The 21072-nt window shown below is 40.0% G+C and overlaps 1 protein-coding gene and 1 long non-coding RNA gene across 3 annotated transcripts in view; one reads left to right on the plus strand and one right to left on the minus strand.

The window, feature by feature from the left end:
- On the plus strand, positions 1-18436 carry nmur1a (neuromedin U receptor 1a). The gene is made up of 3 exons (XM_088612455.1): positions 1-438; positions 9141-10060; positions 16659-18436. Exons 2-3 carry the CDS (start codon positions 9163-9165, stop codon positions 17045-17047), a joined length of 1287 nt encoding a protein of 428 aa, XP_088468581.1. The 5' UTR covers positions 1-438; positions 9141-9162; the 3' UTR covers positions 17048-18436.
- LOC148676756 (uncharacterized) overlaps positions 14953-21072 on the minus strand; it is a 15809-nt gene continuing 9689 nt past the window's right edge. The window contains exons 1-3 of one of the 2 annotated variants that reach the window (XR_015928312.1): positions 20955-21061; positions 19828-19944; positions 14953-15666 (exon numbers count right to left, since the gene is read on the minus strand). This is a non-coding gene — a long non-coding RNA (uncharacterized LOC148676756). Of the gene's footprint in view, positions 15667-19827; positions 19945-20954; positions 21062-21072 lie in introns of those variants that run through there. The other variant, XR_015928320.1, reaches the window with a different exon arrangement.

The raw sequence follows: 21072 nt of genomic DNA on the forward strand, positions 1-21072 counted from the left end.
ATCTGTCAGGAAGAGAGAAAGGTGGTCTTCACAGTCACAGAGAGAGAGAGAGAGAGAGGGAAATAGAAATGGAGAAACTGAGAGTGAGAACCTCACTTTAGCCTGTCTCGCAGCCAGGGAGCAACACAGGAGGGAGAGCTGATCAGTTCTTCTCAGCATCATTCAGTCTCTCGTGCAGAGCAGGAGAAGCAGTCACTCTGGCACTCCAGCCTAGAGTGGAGTTAGACTCCAAGGCACTTTTGCTACTGCCTCAGAGTTAGGGAGGCAGAGATAGAGAGAGTGAGAGGCTGGGGCTTAGATGGGTAGAAGATTTTGAGATGGCACAGAGAAGGAGGGGGAGAAGATCCTGAAACTGCGATAAAATCGTTGTCGCTTTTGATCAAACAGGACGCAGCTAGGGAGAGCAGAGAGCACTGTGTTGGCACAATCCTCTTTGAGGTAAGTCCACTCGTTCCAGACTGAGGGCACCTGAAGTGGGAGTATGGGAACAAGAGATGCAGTGTTTGGTACACCATCTAGAATTCATGACCTTGCTGCGGGGCAAAACTCTGCCCTAGTGACACTGGATCAGATGTCTCAATGACTAGTTATTAAGATTTTGTTTCTAATCGAATGATCTGTGTATACCTATCTAATACATGCTCCATTCTTCAGTTGCATCATTTGTTTAATTACATTCCCAAAAAAAAACTTATTTTTAAACTCAGGAGTGAATCATTCTTACACAGATAACTAGACAAGTGACTTTGCAGTAGTGGTAAAGGTAAAAGTGGTTGATACGTGTACTGTAAATATACTGTATATGCTAACAGGATGATATAGGTCAGAGTGAAGTGATTTGGACTAACCTAAACACAGACATCAAGTCTCCCTCCAGTGTATTGCACTGGGGTTACGCAGTGAGAAACTGTGTTTCTTTCTTCACAAATACACTCTGAGCCATGCAGACGACATGCTATCAAGTGTGTCAGGTTATTTTTCTGTAGATACTTGAAGAGTAAAAATAAGACTCTAACTGCCTAGCCATTTGAGCCATTTCTTGTTTTATGAGCAACAGTATGTCAAATGCTGCATACTGAAGCTCACCTTCTATTGATTTACACTGGCACAGATGTGGAGATGATACCTTTAGTACGGAACAGTGATGCAATCAGAAGGACCTAAGAGCCAGCAGCTGGCTGGCTTTGAATTTCTTCATTTTCATATTATCACAGGAGCTATAAGAAGCAACAAAAATCACAACCTAGACAGAAATCAAACTTACAGGGCAACCAAAAATTTAACAGCTACTTATAGGAATGATAAAAGAATGCTTCATCTTAAAATCAGTGGAGAAAGGTTTATTTCCTGTTTTAAAAGTCAATGCACTGAATCAGTGTGTGCAGTGAATTATTAATCGTTGACTCTGTTCTTTTTAATTCCACTGTTAACATTTAACACATGCAATACATGATAGTCTTAAGTTTCATCCAGTGCCAAGAGTGGCTTGTATCTTTTAGAAATGGCAACTTTGGGATTTTCCCTCAGGCTGTCTCATACTGTACAGTTGAAACTACACAGCACCAGCAGAGAGAATTCTTGCCTTAAAAAGGTTTACTTTTATTCAAGTCAATGTTCTGTTTAACAAGAAGACAATATGGAAAATCACTCTGCCTGGCATCAGTAATTGCAGTTTCAAGGGGTTACCTTGCAGTGCACCTCCCCTGGGATAAAGGGATATCTGCATTTTTCCTTTGGTCAATTCACAGTTATTGAAATAAATAGTTAATGTGTGCATATAGAAACCTGACTACTGATATTTAATTGCTGTGTGTATACAATATATGCTATTATTCTACATTGATATGATATTAAAAACACATAATTGGAAGCATTGTAAATACATTATTTAGTCATGACCCACTGGTCTACCACTAACACTAGGCTCCAGATTTGTATTAATAACAAACTTATAAAAGTAAACATTGTTACATCACCTACAGTAAACTGTAATTTGTTAATTTACTTGTTAGCAAAAACATTGTTACTTTGTACATTGTTATACAGCACAGGACCGTTAATATTGTCATTATTTTAACTTGGAACCGTTAAAAGTCCTTTTGCATCTCCACTTTTATTGACAAGGCTGGTTATATACTGTGGCTGTGAGTGCAAAGCAACAGCCCCTCGATTGTTAATAAAATAAGAAAGAAAAGGTGCACAACCTCTGGGGGAAAAATACAATGTTCGTTTTTAGATTCAACTTTTTTTCTCTATGTTTATGGTCACTTCTCCAAAACATCTCATATTACTATATTACTGGATGGTGTTGGTATTATACATTTTGTGGTTCCATGGATAATTCCAGATTATTTCCATATGGTATAAAACCCAGACATGAGGAATTTGTTACAGTTTTCAGCTCTTCTACTTGCTGGCAGTCTTCATTCCTATCTGCTACCACTCCTGTAAGCTCCACAAAGGGATGTGGGGTCTCACTCTCTGAGGGGGACAGAAAAACACAAGCACATACATCCTTAGCCCCAGAGCCCTAGAATACCCACCATGTCTGTCAAGCCTATCTCAATACAATGAATAGTGTGTTCATGAGGAAAACAAGATACAACAGAGCAACAAACCACTTTCTTGCTCAATTAGACTCTTTACCCAAGCAGATTCATGCAATATATTCATATTTACCTGGACAGCCTAGGCATAATTCACATACAGTATACTGTAAATTCTATAATATGAATAGTCAAAGAGGAAAGATCTTTTTTATTGGCAATCACTGTGGCAGCTGGAGTTTTTGATGTCTTGTGGATCGTGCAGCTGCCAATCTGAAGTTGAGGGATGAACACAGAATGTGGAAGTCTTCCACCTACTGTATGTGTGGACAAGTTATTGTTGGGACATGCAGTTTGTTCTACTTCTACATTTTACTTTTGAGTCCCATTTGCAAAAAGGTTCACAAGAACACGAAGACACTCAAAATGTTAATGAATACAGTTTTAAGATTTCCTGGAGGAGTGCTCAAAAGTATTTTAACGCACGCAAGTATTTTAACGTGTCCAGGGAATGGGGAAACCTGGTCAGCTGGTGTCATGTCAGAGCTATAGTTCACAATGCCCTGTCATTGCAAATGAATTAGGTCAGGAGAGTGGGAATGAAAGAAAGCATTTATTGAAAATGTCAAAAAATCACCCCTTAAAATGAATGAATAAAGTATGTCTTATTTCACAGATAAGATTTTGCGATCACACAAAAACTCAAAGACATGGAGATGAAAAAGATAAACAACAGTTGTGCTGTCTGTGGAGCATAAACAAGAGCTCTGCTCTGCTTTTTACTAGGCTGTCATCATCGACGATGCCCGATATCCATCACACACCTACGGTTTATGAACTGCAGTACTGCTAACATGAAGTATGTTATATAGAAGTCTTTTATTACTTACTATAAACATTTCTTACAGGAATTATTTTCAACTCTCCACAGAACATTTATACTGTTCTACACCAGCATGATGAAGGGGTTCCACTCACTCCACTTATTTATGGAATTAAGCCAGGATGTATTTTTTGTGAACAAATTTGCATTGAAATAATTAAAACACATAACATTAAAACAGCTGAACAAATTATGAAAAATACACAGAAACAAAATGCAATGGAGATTGGGCACTCACTAGAAACAGAAAGAAAAGAAAAAAAAGGGATTGTTAAAACAATTGAGAATAAAGTCTTCTGTGCTTAGGAACAACGTTTATACTAATATAATGCACTTTTTGTGAACAATAACAACTTCCCTAAACAATGTATGCAAATCATTATAGTAAAATATGGTTCAAGGGTACCTCAGTCTCCATTCCCCACCCCAAAACAGATTTTTGGCAGCAATTAGATCTGGGATAAATCAGATCAATAATTAATATTGTGACTGAGCACTGACAGAAGTTGTCACTCAGCAAGAATTGCAGTATGTGAGGTTCACTGGCTGGCATGGTAACACCACCACATTTGGGAGCTCATCAGTCACATATACCCAAAAGGGCTCCGTCACAGGACACGTGTAGGTGTGAGCCAGTAACACCCTGAGTGCATCTGGGTCTTCACTTGGAACAGCTGGCATGATGTGCCAGACAATCTGTGTCAGCAAGAACAACTGCAAAACACCCTGCTCTTCACTCGTTAGCAGAAAGGAATAACGCACATGGTACACTTTCCTTTTTAAAGAAGAGAGTGGAATCAAAAGAAAAGACCATAATATAATAATATTAATTAATTGTATTTATATAGAGCTTTTTCATCTTGGAGGATCCCAAAGCACTAGGAGAGGGCCCCAAGTTTAATGTCTCAAAGTATGGCACTTCCTACAGCACAGTGCCCAAAAATACATATACAGAGAAACGTCCTCACCCCCCATCAAAACACCAAAGAAGCCTATAGAAAAATTAATTTCAATATTGAATACTATTTGTTGTAGAAGGTACAACCCAGATATAACCAGAAGTACCCACAAATCGGTATGTGTGGTAAGAAAGTGCCATCATGCCAAGACAGTGCATCCAGTATTCTGGCAGCCTGAAGGATCAACTGTTATGGATATAGTAAAGCAGTTTAAAATTGAAGTTGCAAGGACTGTCCTTATGTATGCCATAGCCCCCAATCATCCAAGAATTCTCAGAATTGACTAGCAATAATCAACAAGGGTAGCCATTTTAGGAAAGAGTTTGTTCAGAATTGATCAGATCATTTATCTCCAAATTTTCTCTTAAGTCAGCAATGCACAAATCAAACCACCTCTGTCTTCTATCTAATCTGCCAGATAGGATTTTAGACACTTTTTCTTGTTCTCCACCTCTTTAATGTTGTGAGATGTCTGCTGCTAATCTACCTGAATTTTATCAATCCTTTTGGTTTATGGATGGGAGGGCAGCTGTAAACTTCTCTTTAGCTAAAGATTGGCTAATTAACTTAGAAATTCAGACTATTGTACCACTTTCACATAAGCGAAGAGATCAGTTTGTACAGTCCCTTATGCAGCGCACAGAAAAACCTCCTAGTGAGCAAGCCGTGCTTCAGGGCAGTCCCCCAGTGTGTCACCAGGTGACAACCATGGGTTCTTGGCCATGATCATTGAAGTATGATGCATCTTCTTATATTTTTTACTTTACAATATCTTACAACAATAAATACAGAGCACTGAATGTGAGGGCATGTTTCTTAGTGTTTCTTACTTTGCTTTCTTCTTTTGAGCCACTGCGATATATTGGCTAATTGATTGTAAAAAGAGAAAATAAGTAGATGAGACAGAAATACACGCACTCTGTCCAGTTTACTGTTTGGGATATGACTCATCTGATTTGCTGATTAAATCTCTCAGTGAAGCCCTAGAACCAATTGCCGGACATAAGTGATTTCTATAAACACTCCACATGTTTAATTAATGAAAAGACATGAGTGGCAGGGCATTGGATAAGACTGACATTCTCTCTTTAGACATATTTCTCTGACAGCAAGACCGTGGACAACTTCTAAATTTAAAAAATGTTACGGAAATGTTTTTGAGCATGAAAGTTGCTGATTTCTTTTCTTTTTCTCCCCGAAGTCTATAAAAAAGGACCAGACGTTCTTCTGGTTACACAATACATATTGTGTGTTCCATATTCATATGTATTAAACTAGTATTACATGAGCTTCGAATACAATTGCATGACTGTTGGTCCTGTCATGTTGATAGTAAGGTTGATGTTTGTTCTTGTTTGTGTTTTGTTTATTAATCTATATATGAAAATTCAATTAAAAATGCTGATCTCAAAAAAAGAACCAGAAGTTCAAAATTCAAAACTCCTGCATGTTTTGGAGAAATATTATTCAATCTGAATTTTAAAGAGGCATGACTGCAGTCACCGTTTTATCACAATCAATGCAATTTAGAACAGACGGCTGAACTTCAGGAGTTCATTATCATTTTAATTAGTTGAAGCTGCATAACTAGTAATCGTCTTCCTCTCCATTTCTTGTGTGTTTATTGCAAAATGAGACAAAAAGTTAAAGATATGAGTAGTTAAATAACAATAAGAGAAAACCTAATGTTGCTATAAAACAATACTTGTAGCAGCTAAAATAACCTCAATACTTAAGGAATTAAGTGTTTATTATGTTTCTCTAATATGAAGAGGTGTATCCTATCCTTTCCAGTTTGACTGTGGAAAAGAAATTGTTCTGTCAAAGGCAAGTTAAAGATTTGAAAGTCACTATTAGGTGTCATTTTGTTCCAGCAGTGACTTAATTTCTAATCCTGTTAGACTTCTTCCCAGGAGTAGAGACCATCGTAGTCAGCCTACAGGTAAACACAGCCCTAATCATGCCCTACCCTTTGTCAAAACAGGGTAATTGTGATTATTTCATTGGTAACTTTATGATGCCACATATGTAATTTTGAACAATATAAGAAAAGGAAAAATGCAAAAAGGGCAAGTGGCTATATGTGCGTCCATATGTTCTGAGGCATTTACACACTTCTTTATACATATGTAGCAAACATTATGATGCAGAAGCTAATGGATTCCAGGCTGAGAATTCATTTCTGTGCAGTTTGTTCACAGAAGAAACTTATTAACCAATTTGTTTATTAATTCACTTCAAAAACATGCCAGTAATGGGAATTTTCAAGCTGTTGAACCCATTGCTGTTTTACAAATTATGTGAGCAGCAGTGCTCTAGGTAAAGTGCTCTACCTAGTCAATTTCAGCACCAGTCATTTCCACACACTTATGATCTGTTTAAAACAAATAAGCCAGCTGATAAATTCAGAGAGCAGGAAAGGGTGAGCTGGGGGCTGAATAATACAGACTTGTGCACAGTGGAAAATACAGGTAGACAATTCAACTGAAGGCTAAGGCAATGTCATGATTAAATAGGAAATCCGAAAAAAAAAATTGGCATAATCTTCTTCTCTTATTTTGCACTGGGCCTGCAAATTGCGCACCTCGTTCATTTGTAACTATGTGTATTGCTTATATTTTAGAAAGATTGGAAGGTACTGTTTATTGTTCACTTAATTAATAAACATCACAGTTTAGTTAAACTCCAGTTCAGGAGCTCAGGCACTGTCATCGTGGCTCTCTCTCATCCTAGCGTTAATCCCGCATCAGCAGGGTCTGCTTGTCGGCACGTCCGTCTCCATTGGGTGGTTTGAACCAAATCTTTGAGCTGACGTTGCCATTAAATGCGACCGAGAATACTCCAACCGGCGCGTCACTCCGCCTGCCGTCGGAGAGGGGGGGGGGAGGAGAACAAAGTAATGTAGGCAATTCATAAAGGGGGATTATTAGGAGGCATAGGAAACAGGATGCCAGGGTTACACTCCTACTCTTTTTGAGAAACACCCTGGGATTTTTAATGACCACAGAGAGACAGGACCTTGGTTTTACATCTCATCTGAAAGACGGCGCTTGTTTACAGTATAGTGTCTTCATCACTATACTGGGGCATTAGGACCCACATGGACCGCAGGATGAGCGCCCCCTGCTGGCCTCGCTAACACCTTTTCCAGCAGCAACCTTAGTTTTTCCCAGGAGGTCTCTCATCCAGGTACTGACCAGGCTCACACCTGCTTAGCTTCTGTGGGCTGCCAATTGTAAGTTGCAGGGTGACATGGCTGCTGGCAGGCAATGTCATCGTGGCTACAACGCTGATTTTGAACCCCAAAATGACATCTCATCTTTCATTTTTGATGAGAATCAAACAATCCTTGTGTGGTCAGCTCCACTTTCGTTTATTATCTTAACTTGATTGTTTCCTTGCCTGCTGCTCCATCACCACCACCTTACCTTCAAGGCAAGATGACAATATCTTTTTTTTGGTTTTGCAGTGATTAACCTAATAGTTAGCATGCAGTAGTTTGCAGGAGGTTCAGCTCTGTGCCTGCCCTGCCACACATATATGAAGTATGCTTTGCCATACCACTTTTCCCTTTACTATGATTTCGTGGTTAGAGGCAAGGGGTTTTTCAGTGTTATGTGTAAGGTCATTCTGAGTCAAACCTCAAATTAGAAACCCTGCAGTCTATAAAGAACAGGAATTACATGTTGGTTATCCATAATAGTGAATAGGGAATGAAAGGTCCAGGTGATTCTTTTGATCTTATGATTGGAATAGAATGTAATGCAGTTATTAGCAATTTGATTTTTTTTCAAGGATTCACGTGCAGTCTGCAAGAGCTCAGCAGGGAGTACATGAGACACGTCATCTACTAAGATCTTTGATCAGATTTAGCATTTGCAATAGGAGTCGACAATTTGGAAATCATAAGAGCCACGGGATACATACCTGTAGCTCCCAGCTTGACTGTAGAGAGGCACTGGTGTCCTCCAGTGCGTGCTGCCTGAAACAGACTATTTTAGTTCCAGCTAATTTGGAATCTCAAGCTGCTTTCACTTTTTTTTGTTTCTAACAGCACTTAATACATCATCTATTCAAAAACTGCTGACCATCATTGAGCTAGAACAATTTAGTTAAATGAAGCAAAGCTCTCAGACACCAGCACTAAACAGCTCACATTAGCAGCAGGAGTTCACAGTAAGAGAAAGAGCACTGGAAAGATACTTTCTTTATATCTCCCCTGTGCTGTTCATTGTCTTCTTTTCTATCTCCTTAGTTTTAGTTTCTCACCTTGACTTCTTACTTAGCTTCTATTATTTCACTCATTCTCTCCTTCTCCATTCCTCATATTTATTCCTGTAGACTTTTCTGTATTCATTCATATGTATAGAACTCTGCAGTGCGGGAACCTGCTGTAAACCAGACCTTTGACTGCATCAGGTCTAAAGGTCCAATCATATATGAATTTCTTTTATCTTTTTTTGATTGGTGATCCTGTTCCTAAATAAAACAAATCCATTCTAATATCTCCTTCAAAACGTAGCATATACTAAAACTCAACATCTCCAAATATTGTGCATTATGGCCATTTGTATGCTCCATAGTAAACCCAATTCAGAAATCTCCAGAACTGCAATAATTCCCAGACTTGTTTAGAAAGAATGACTAAGAGATTGCTTGCAATTCGAGTGAATGGTGCTCCTTTAATTAATTGCATTTATACAGCACTTTTCCTCCCCTTCTTTACATTTGTTTTGTCTCCATCAATTGCAGGTACTTGTCTCCATCTGTGATTATGGCCAGGCACAACTGCTCCACACAGGACCTTCTGCATCCATCAAGTAGCCAGCTGGTGTGTAGCACAGGCCTGCCTTACAACAACAGCTTCCTAGGCAACTGGAGTCAGCAAATGGAGGACCTGTGTCTGAGCCAGGAGGAGCTGCTGGAGAAATACCTGGGGCCCCGCCGCTCCTCCGTCTTTCTGCCTGTCTGCATCACTTATCTCATGATCTTCGTGGTGGGAGCAGTGGGTAATGCGCTGACCTGTACCGTGATCGCCCGTAACAAAGTGATGAGGACGCCCACTAACTATTATCTCTTCAGTCTGGCTGTGTCTGACCTGCTGGTGTTGCTTTTGGGTATGCCACTGGAGCTGTATGAGATGTGGAGCAACTACCCCTTCCTGTTTGGCAAGGGGGGTTGCTATTTCAAAACCTTCCTCTTTGAGACGGTGTGCTTTGCATCTATCTTGAATGTGACAGCCCTGAGCGTGGAGCGCTACATTGCTGTGGTGCATCCTCTCAAGGCTAAGTACGTGGTGACCCGTACCCATGCCAAGCGCGTCATTGTGACCGTGTGGGCAGTGTCAGTGCTCTGCGCAATCCCCAACACCAGCCTGCACGACGTCTTCTACCTGGTGTCTGCCACTGGCTGCCAGATCCAAGAGTCGGCTATCTGCACGCTGGTGAAGCCCCGCTGGATGTACAATCTGATCATCCAGATCACGACTCTGCTGTTCTTCGTTCTGCCCATGTTGACTATCAGCGTGCTGTACCTGCTTATTGGCCTGCAGCTCAAGCGCGAGAAGATGCTGCAGGTCCTCGAGGCCAAGTCCGGCCTTGGCAGGGACAGCTACCACAACATCCGCATCCAGCAGCAGAAGGCCAGGAGAAGGCAGGTCACCAAGATGCTTTGTGAGTTTTCTCCAAACGCACATACTCTTCCACACACCCACACTTACCGTTTCATCCAACTGTGGTTTTGTTTACTCACACACTGTTTCCATATTGAGCACCGTCTCAACCACAGGAAATCCCCATCTCATACACAGTTCATACATGGAAACTTTAGTGCCCGGTTGTTCCACCAGCTCATGACTCTTGTTGTTGCCTTGCTATTCACACTGATCTCCCTTGCGAACACATGTCTCTCTGCCCAGCTAGGCATTCGGTTTTGGATTTTTCATATTAACATGGATATTTAATCTGAGTGCCCCATTATGTAACTCTGGTTATTTTTTAAGTGTCAGGATTCAAGATAAATAACATTCAGTTTTACTATTCTTATTACTATCTTATTACCTTTATATGTTGATTTTAAATTCACATTATTATATTTATAATTTTTAATAGAGAAATCTGCAAGCTATGTTAGCCATAGACACAGACTGTGGGAAATCTAAACCCTATTTTCAAGTATTTACCAACAGCAGTTTTGGAAACTATGGAGACTTTCAGGAATGTAACTCTTGCAGTTGACAAGGAAGACCTCTACCGTTTTGTTGACACAGGAAGATGTTCACAAAATAAGGATCTGAACTGTCTATGCAATTCACTTGTCATTTTTCTTTTCACTTTACACATCCTGACAGGTATTTAAATTCACAAGTTTTAAGATGTCAGCCTGCCTTCAATGTAATTCTCTACACACATTGATGCTGCAGAAATAACCAGTACAAATGGCATTTCTCCAGGAGCTTAAACAAAAAGCAGCCTCAAGGACACACCCACCAAAATCAAGATGACATGTCAAAAATGAGTGCACTATGCACTTTCTATCTGAGGTGAAATAATCATTTGGAAGCTATCAATGGCAATCAAAAATATAGGCAGGATACTAAAGCAGCTTTAGCATCATGATATATTATGCAGCCACTTCAAAACCCTGCTATTTATTCTTAAATATAGAATGTTACTCCAAAAATTATTGAAAAAAATATTTCATGATACCCTAATTCAGCTCTTTGTGAATGACTAAGAAGAGAGGGAGAAAAAATGTGCCTGCTGTATGAATCTCTGGTTGTTTTTCTTGCTGAGCACACCTGTATCACTGCTGGAAAATTGAGAATGTCTTCAGACACTGGAGTACAAAAGGTGTATAAAAATTAACTGGACATCTTATAACTTTGAAGTTATTATTGTATTCTCTTTTCTCCAATCAGCCTAAAGGTTATACAGTAGAATCAGTATGCAAAAGCTGTCTATTGTAGATGTCAATGCTCAACAGAAGGCTGGAGGAGAGAGATAATGGGATAGGAAGGCAATCAAGCATCAAGCCAAGCAACTGCAGAGAAGTACGTCAAAAAAGCTGTTTCTCAAGTAGACTGCAACAGCAGAGCCTCATGCCCTTACAGCTTGTTTCCCTATGTCCTAGTGACTGTCTGAAACAAATGGAGGACCACATTACACTAGCAGAATGTTCTTCACAACAGTGCATTCATTCTTCACACAAATTGGCAAACTAATCCATTACCACCTTTCCATACCTGTCTAAAACAGGAATTGTTACAGCTACAAATGACGAAGAAATGTAATTTCCTCAAATCAGATTACAGTACCATGTTAGGAGTAGGGTTGACAGTTAGACTCTTTAATATACTCAGTCCTGTACAAGTAAATTAGTGCTGATGGTGACCCTGCGCATTTACGTAACCACTGTCTTTCAAATTTGATTTAGAAGGATTTACCTATCAATTACATCCACTGAGGAGGAGGCTGGATATGACGGATTGTTAAAAGTGTCCTCTGGAAATACAAGTGAAAGCATGATGGGCTCTGAATGATGTCTGTTCACAGAGGGAAGTGTGGGGAGAATGCTGTAATTTCCTACAGTGATTCACTTATAACTTTCTGAGAAACTGCTTGATTAAATTTGCTTTGACTGAACCACCACTAAATACAGTGGGGACAGAGTAGCATCCTTTCATACAGTATGTGGTCTTCCTGATGCTTTTAGGGAAATAGGGGCCCTGGAGGGTAAATGTCAGATCTATCAGATGCTACCTGGTTCCAGGGCTAGGATCAGCACAGTCTACCTGGAACCAGGAAAAACACATTTCCACCAGATCCTGGGAAAATGCAATCCTTCAGCAACTTTTTTTCAATATCACCTTTTATTTTGAAGTTAGAGACACTCCTTAAAATCAGCAGATATCTTTTTTTCCCGCAATGCCTTGCAGTGTAGTGCTTTTACTTAAAATTAATAAATGGCAGAAAATGTAAAATATTAAATAAACAGAGGACAAAATATTCCACTGTCATAAGAGAAACTTCTCAAAAAACTGAATCTATGATTGAGTTCAGGAGTTTGAATGAAACTGATTACATCATGAAAATGATGAGAAACCTTGAACGCAACCATCCCAAAATACATAAAGGCATTTCACAATAAAATTAAAATCGCAAAGCTGCAAGTGAAAATGAAACATACTGTAGATAAAAGTTTTTAAAAATCCATTCTATTTTTTAATTTTGTAAAAACAATTCTAAAAAAAGTTTTAGATTAATTCTAGATTTTCTACAGCTCCGTGAAGTTGAGCACCTACAAACAGCACACACGATTAAACCCACCTCATTGTCTTAGTGCTGCCTTTGTGCTGGTTTCTGTTGTTGAAATTAGCTCTAGTACTGCTTTCCTTTCCAAGATATAGTCCTTTGTTTATTCGGGGTCGTGATGTCACTCACCTCCCCTTAAACACTGTAGGGGAACTGAACTGGACTTATTTGTAGTGCTGCATTTGTGCCGGTTTGTGCCAGGTGAAAGTAGCTTCCCAGGTGGTTTAATTCCCGAGATTACCTTCTTTTTTGGGGTGATCACGTGACCATGCACGGCGACTTTGACCTCCAGAGACCCCCTCTGTTAAATTCAAGCACTCTATTATCAGTGCGAGAATAACAGTGTCTGCAATTTTTTCTCTGCCCGGAGGGTGGGCAGCGATTGATTTTGCATTTAATGCCAGTATCTTCTGTGCATTTGTGTGAATAGGAAAATTAAATTTGTTTCCAATGTCATACCCTATTTAGAAGAATTGAGGGTTCAGCCTTTTAAAAAGCAAAGATTAGAAAACAATTGCATGTTCTTAAAAAGGCTTTAACAAGCAGGTCAAAGGCACCGTGCGTGGTCACATGATCACTCCAAAAAAGAAGTGCTGTATCTCGGCAACGAACCCAGCTCAGTTGTAGGGGGGCTTGGTAAGGTCACCCCCCGAAAAAGAAGCCGTTATATCTCGAGAACTAAAGCAGCTGGGAAGCTACTTTCAATGGCACAAACAGTCACAAATACAGCACTAATGAATGATACCGCTTCAGGTCCACTACAGTGTTGTAGGGGAGCTGAGTGATGTTATGACCCCGAAAAAACAAGGCGCTATATCCCGGAAACGAAAGCAGCACTAACAAATGATGTGAGTTTCATCGTTTGTGCTGTTCGTTGGGGGGCCGCCTTCACGGAGCTATTTTCTACATTACCCACCATGTTTTTGACTTGCCTGATTTCCTTTGCGATGGTGTCTGAGAGCTCTGGGCCAAGCTCTGTCAACATGAAAACAAACAATAGAAGCACATTACTGTACTGTGGTAAACCAGGTCTCTTAGCAAGGATCACATGGTGGTAAGGGAAGTTAAATGGTACCAATGAGGAGTCCTAATATGCAGAGCCTAGAACCTAAGCATTTTAAAGATATTAAGATTAACAGGCACATGCAGCCAGTGTAAGATACTGTAGCAATGATGTGAGCAATTGTGTGTGACCTTGTCAGGAGTTTTTGTATGTGTGACTTTGCATTGTTTCCCATTTGCTCAGTTGTATTGTGTCTTGGAACTGCAGAAGACTCTTTTTCACAGTAAAAGATAAAGTTAGGGATAAAGCCATACTGAACATTAATGTATAAACTCATGCACAGACAGTGGTTTATGAAAGCTGTCTTTGTTTTACATATTCAGGTCATTTTGTTTGAATTAAATTAAACTCCTCACACTTCTCATTAGCTACAGTGTTGCTTTGTCACAAGAGTTGCTGCTGCATGGCACAGGGAAGTAATCCTGGCTTACTCTAAACCAGCCATTGCCTGTCCAGCTGTACATAAGCACATGGAGTATCCTAGTCACAGTCACCTAAGGACAAGTCCCAGAGTGGAGAGAGTTTTAATTGACCAGTTGAGCCACTGTTGTCTGTTAAAATCCAAGCCTTTTTCTATAATGCCCTTATCTCTGTTTTGGCAATGTGTAACATTACATCGAGTAAATAAATGGAAGCCCAATGAATTCATTCATGTTCAATTACTTCCTTCCAGTGAAGCTGAAATGAAGAATTAGGTTGCTCAAAGGAGGTAATGCAGCAAATGCCTTCAGAAATACTTATCCGCATAAAAGCGAACAAGAGTAATAAACACAGACACATCTAAGATCTAGCCAACTGTATATAGGACCCAGGAGAAAATGTATTTCTGTAACTATAAAAATATGCCTACAAAATGATGCTTTGACATCCTGGACATTTATTTACAGAACATTTCTGTTGGGTTTTTGAGAGAGACATGTTACAATAGAAAGCAATGAAGTATTTTCTCTCCAGCAGCTGAGGCACATACACACCACACCTTTAAATCCAGGAAGGGGAACAAGCAGTGGAATCCTCCTGCCTCAATAATGAATGAGAGCATCTGCACCGACCCAAATCAATTCACACAAATAAATAGAAAACCGATTACTGACTCATTGCTTCAGACCTTGCTGATGCTTTATGAAAAACCCATCATGTCATTTTGTCATGTAATGCCAGCAACTGTATTGACAAAAGTCAGGTCCTCTTTAGCACTGTGGTTGTCAAGTTCTGCAAAACATTCAGCAAACTTTCAGAGCTTAAGCATGTAGCCTGCTAATTGAAACAAACTCAGGAGCAGCAAGAAAGGCTTCTCCTGCCACATGTCATTACATAATGTGGCAGGATTTCATTTTCTCAGGGGATTCATGTCTGTGACCTAATTACAAACCCACAGTGGGTAAATGGCTACAAATCAGGGGCACATAAATTGCCCTCATAAATTGCCAGTGTCTTACCCATTAAATGCATTATGTTGCTAACTCTCTGAGACTCTGTGCAGCAAGGAAAGTGAAATTGAGACTAGAGCCATGCTACACAGCTGTTAACAGTTTACCTACAGTGTTTCCATTCACTCTTGGGTTGTAGTAAGCGTCTCCTTTTTCCTTCTGTTTTCCTGGTGGTTCTGCCTTCAAATCCTGTTCTGTAAGGGACTTTTTCAGAAAAAGACCATACTTGTCATTCAGTGATAGTTGTCTTAATTAAGAAGGGGTATGATCACTCTGCTTCTACAATTTAACCAGCAGTTTAACTTTAAGTAGGCCCACATTAAAGCCTCATTGACATATGGAGGTCAATGAGATAGAAACTTGTTCTGTCAACCTTGTCCTTGATGATTCATATTTTTGGACTGGCATCCCATCCAGGGTGTACGCCGCCTTGCACCCTTTGCTTTCCAAGATTCCGTAGGTTGTGGGTGACCCTGAATTGGATAAAGCAGATAGAAAATGGATGAATGGAATAATGAAACCTCAAGCAGCATGTCTGAACTTATTTGCTTAGCTTAGTTCTAAGCAACATCACCCTGTTGCAAGCTGCAAGCACCTATACCACACTAAAGCCTGGACCTTTCATATCTCCCAGGTCTAGCACTACTGAGCTTTGGAGATCTCAGAGAAAAACCAGGCAGCTGCTGAAAGTGGTGCAGGTGGAACAGAAGTTGACACTCTTCCCTTTAAATCAGGCATTTCAAGCAAAAGCCTCTGTACAATGATAATAAGCAATTTACTACAGGAGCTGCCATCTTGCAGGAGTGACATTAAAAAGCTGCCAAGCTCTGGTTATTATAGATCCCAGGAGTGTGTGAATGAGTAGAGGTGGAAATTCTGTTGTTGCTGCTGAATTCCAGTTCAAGCTTTCTGTCTTAGCTAAGTATCTCCCGTTATTGTAACTGGCTCAGTAATTTTGGATGTTTCCTCCTAATCTGCTGTTTAGTTCAGGTGCCAATAGTGAATGAGTTGCAGAACTACCTTCAGTGAGAACAAAGGAGTCCCTTCCTACCCGTGAACAACTGATAGATGTTCTGGCAACTCTCTCAAAAGATAAAGCCTTAAAGACAGATGATTCTTTTATGAAGTTGTTTCCTGGAAGTGCAACTAATTTTCACAAGGCCGGGTTGTGTCCTTTGAAACAATGTGCTGACTAAATAAATGCAGTCCCTGTGGAGTAGGTGTGCTGCTTTAAAACACTGCAGAAGTATTTAAGCATCTGTAATTTGTTCAGTCTCCATCCCAGCTGGATTGACAAGAGGTAGTGTTGTCATCAGGATTAGAGCTGATAATTCAGGAGCTGCAGGGTCACTGTAGAGTGGTCCTACAGTGGGCCAGTTGAGTTAGAGTTAATTTATGTGCACAGTCCCCCATGAAGACCTTAAAGTGACTCTACATTAACTGCCCCTTCTGTGTTTCTCTGTAGTTGTGCTGGTGGTGGTGTTCGCAATCTGCTGGGCCCCCTTCCACACTGACCGGCTGATGTGGAGCTTCATCAACCACTGGACAAGTTTCATGCATCACCTCTACCAGTGCGTGCACATTATCTCTGGAGTCTTCTTCTACCTCAGCTCCGCCGTCAACCCCATCCTCTACAACCTCATGTCCACACGGTTCCGTGAAATGTTCAAGGAGGTCATGTGCCGGCAGGCTCATCAGCCAGGAACCAGGAAGTATTCCCTCAGCGTCACACGGGTAACTCTGCGCAGCACGGTGTGCGAGACCCCACCCAGCAATGGGGTCGCAATTTCCGATGGAGAAGAGTATGATGCCTACATTGAGTGTCAGCCTGACAATGAGACCACAACCACCTAGTGCCAGTGGCAGAGCATGACAGCTCGACATGACTCATTCCCTGTACATTTATGGAACCACAGGCAGGGCCACACCTCTGTATAAGCTAGTATCCAGTTCATGCCCAGTTACTGTTTGCAAACTCTGTTGGAAGTCCAAAGCAGATCCATTCCTTAAATACCAACTGTCCTTCCTGGAAAAGGAGGCTAGGTTTTCCAACACAATCAGACAATTTGAGATAGGACAGGTTTTTCACCTTGCCTCTAAATCAAAATATATACTTTATATTACTTTAGATGGTTGTTCATTGTTTAAAAAGTGGATTTAGCAAAAATGAAATGAAAGACGTCTGCTAAATTTTCACTAAGCAGCATGCATTAGTTTTATATGGAATAAAAACATAAGCTAGCGTTATCTTGAATTACTGCATCTCCTATGACTCATACGTCCTTAAAGGCTGGAGGCATTCAGCAGGACAGTGACAACTATTAACCAGAGAGGTTTGGCCAGAGCCAATGGCCAAAGACTGGTACTTATCACTAGCTTGTCCTTCAACAGAAGGTTCCCCATCTCTTCTTATCCTACTTATGAAGTGGACAGCACAACTTAATCTGGCATGTGAGAAGCAGTCCCATGAGGGCTTTGGATGGAGGTGTAGACAAATGTTTTGCCTGCAGTGCTGGCTGGTCATTAGGGGGATCTTGGGTGCTTCCCTACCAGTTTCAAACCAACACATTTAGCTAACACAGTTTATAAGTAAATAGTACTGTTAATTGGAAGTAACCCAAACAAAATCAGTTTAAATAATACAAACTACAGTTTGTCTATGTCTACTTGTAAAATAAAGATAATGCTTTTCCACTATGTATTATATAACTAAAAATTATATATGTGTAAAAAGCATCTTTGGGAACTCTCCTTTCCTTTCCTGTACCAACAGTGGAAGACAAAAAAAGGCCTTCACCTCAAAGACTGTTCCTCCTCAAAGACTTGGCATGCAGCAAGAGCTCTTGAATGGAACTCATAAATTTCTTGCTTTTATAAAAGAACTTTTTTTTTTGTCTTGTGCCTCATCTCAGCTTCCAGTAACAAGAAGGCTGTTAATATTCGTGTCATATGGAAAAGGCAAGAACAACATCTCACTTTCTTTCAGAACATTTGCTTGTTTTTGCTTTAAATGGATAATTCACGCAAGTCTCGCTGCTAACGCTTCAAGTTTACCAGCAGCTGGACAGCCACAGGGGGGCACTACTATGTAGCAAGCAGAGAAAAATCTGGCCTACTTTCAAACTCTCCAACCCTGGCATTACTCAGACAATTGTTAGTTGTCCTTTGGATGTCCCAGCTGTGTTTGGCCAGTGACCTGTACCTAGACTGAATCCTGTTCTCTGTCTTATTAGGTCTTTACAGGTTGAGTCACTCAGGAGCCTCCTGAAATTAATTTTCACAGAAGTCAGATTTTACTTTTTTCTCTTTTTTAAATGTTTGTAAATAAAGGCTTCATTAGTAATGCATGTGTGTGGCATTGACTATGATGAGTTCTCTAAAAAACATCACCAGACCTTGTCTGTCAGATGAGTTAGATCAAAGTGGAAAAAATGAAAAAAAGTGTTGTACTGCCATAGGGAGCCTGCAAAGCTTTATAATGATGTCAAAAGATTCTGGAAGCTGTACCTATCACTGTGATCAGACAAGACAGATGACATCACTCTCATTCTCCTCACTACCTAAAGCAGATCTGCTGGACTATGCTGTAACTCCAGCTGTCGATTAACTTCATTGATGCTAATATGGCTTCTAAAAACTTTAAAGCTGAGCAATTAAAGATTCACATTTCTTTCAAGGAAATGAAACACAGTTTCACTGTAATTTTGCTGTTCACCCCTGTTAGAAGCAATGTGTTTGACACTAAACACAAGCATCCGTATAATATAAAAAATGTGGAGATTCGTAGGCTTTCATCCACAAATGCTTAAGACTTAAGAGATATTTTGCAGTGAACAGCAATTATAATTACAAATGGAGATATTATGTACTGGGTGAACATTATCCAGTCATTGAGGCTGACTATTGAAATATTAACATACTGTACCGTACTTGTACATACTAGTAATATATAATATGTGCTGTGAATACTTAAAGGCACTGTGATTCAGTTTGTAACCAACTTTGTTACTACATTATATTGTATCAATCCTAACTTGTTATTCTTGGGTTTTACTATCCATTTAGCGTAGAAGTTGCCCTAATTAAATAAAGGATTTTATTGCTGGAAGACACCCCTGACCTGCAAGGGGCACTTTTTACCACACATAGATGACAGGTAACAGCCTGAGAGAAATGACTTTACTCAATTGGAATTTGTACCTAAACATCCCTGTTTTCAATTGCTGCTGATTTTCTTGCGAATAGTTACACACTACACACCTGTTACAGTATAGCTCCATGTGCTTGTAAATGTCTGGCCTAACAATGATGAACGTGACTGAAATACTGCTGGCCATTAATAAGCCTTTTCATTGCGCATGTAAGGGTCTGATGGTGGAGTACAGCTGAAGGCCACAAGCCCCACGGATCTTGTTCAATCTAGCATACAGCAGATCCTGCAGACGTTTTGTGTAAGTCTGTCTGTATCACCTTATTAGCTGTGTGGGGGGACATTGAAAAAAACACAATGTTTGTCACTTTGAAAACAAACACTTTCTGATTCTATTGATGTCTTCTATTATTTCTAATAGCCGTGCCAGATCAAGCTGGCCTTGTCTTCTTTGTCAAAGTAGACCTCTGTATTTTGAACTCACCGTGCGTGTCTGTATTGTTGTTGGCTGCTGTATTGTTACTGGCTGCTGATAAGAAACCATGCTGGAACACTGCCTGAACTGCACATCTGTTTTGAAAACATGCTCGCTCACAGGTCCCTGGGGAGGGGAACAGATGTTACAAGCCCTTCTTCCACTCCTGTATAACCTAAAGCCCTAGGAACCTAACGAGAAAACCTAACGAGAGCAGATATGTTGAGTGTTTCAGAATGATAAGTGTTACAAGCAACAGTCAGACTGGTAATACTGACAGAATCAACAAAAAGTGGATTTTAAAGGAGCGGATCCTTACCACGATCCTTCAGTTTTTCTTTGCTACTTAATGTTCCTCGATGGCTAGGTTCCCCCACAGGTCCACATTAATCCAACTGCTTATTATCCAAACAAATTCCATTAAGTCTAACACTTCGAATCAGATACTATACCCACCGGTGTTCTCAGGTAGACTAGGTTTACCTACTGTACACCCACAATTCCCAGCAGTCAGCAAATCCAACAAAGTTCCTTCTCTAAATTTGAAACCTAATGTCACCTGTTTATTTCTTTCTTTTCTTTTCCTTGTGCTTTTACACCTATGTTATTATCCTGACCTACAGCCTGTGTGACCTCCCACATGGTGACTTATAGCAGAGCTTGAGAGACTAAGTGAAAACTATGATGCATAGCAGCTAAAAATATAATAAGATTGATCAGAGAAAAGGAATAGACAAAGAGAAAGTGAGAGAATTGAAGTTCAATAGAAGATAAAACACATGTGCAAAGCAGATTCAACTTGTCAAGCAAATACAAATGACTGTGTACAGCACGTACTTCCACAAAACCAGAGATCTCAAGGTTAATTGCTGAGATTAAGTTCTTAATTCTGATAAATTTGTTTTTACACATTTCCATGCCTTTGACTTTTACTTATGAAAATCAAGGATTAAAATATTGAATTCATTTCCTTTAATGCCCCTGTAAGACCTGCTCAGTAAGATAAGAACATTAGCACTGAGACCACATTAACCACAATAATCTGTATATTGTGATTATTGCAAGGCATGTCCTTCAAACACTGCTAATACTTCTCAATTTCTTTAGAGGCACACCGAAGACCATTTTGTGCTTACCTCATGTGCAACTTGAAAAGACTCAAACTTCTGTATGCTGTGTGATGACTAATGTATAGCCATTCCTGAAGAATGAGAGAGAGAGAAAAAGAAAGCGCCCGCAGATTTCTAAAAGCTC

This window comes from Lepisosteus platostomus, chromosome 2 (genome assembly GCF_059453375.1).
Source record: "Lepisosteus platostomus isolate fLepPlt1 chromosome 2, fLepPlt1.hap1, whole genome shotgun sequence".
In the NCBI taxonomy this organism is placed as follows: Eukaryota; Metazoa; Chordata; class Actinopteri; order Semionotiformes; family Lepisosteidae; genus Lepisosteus; species Lepisosteus platostomus.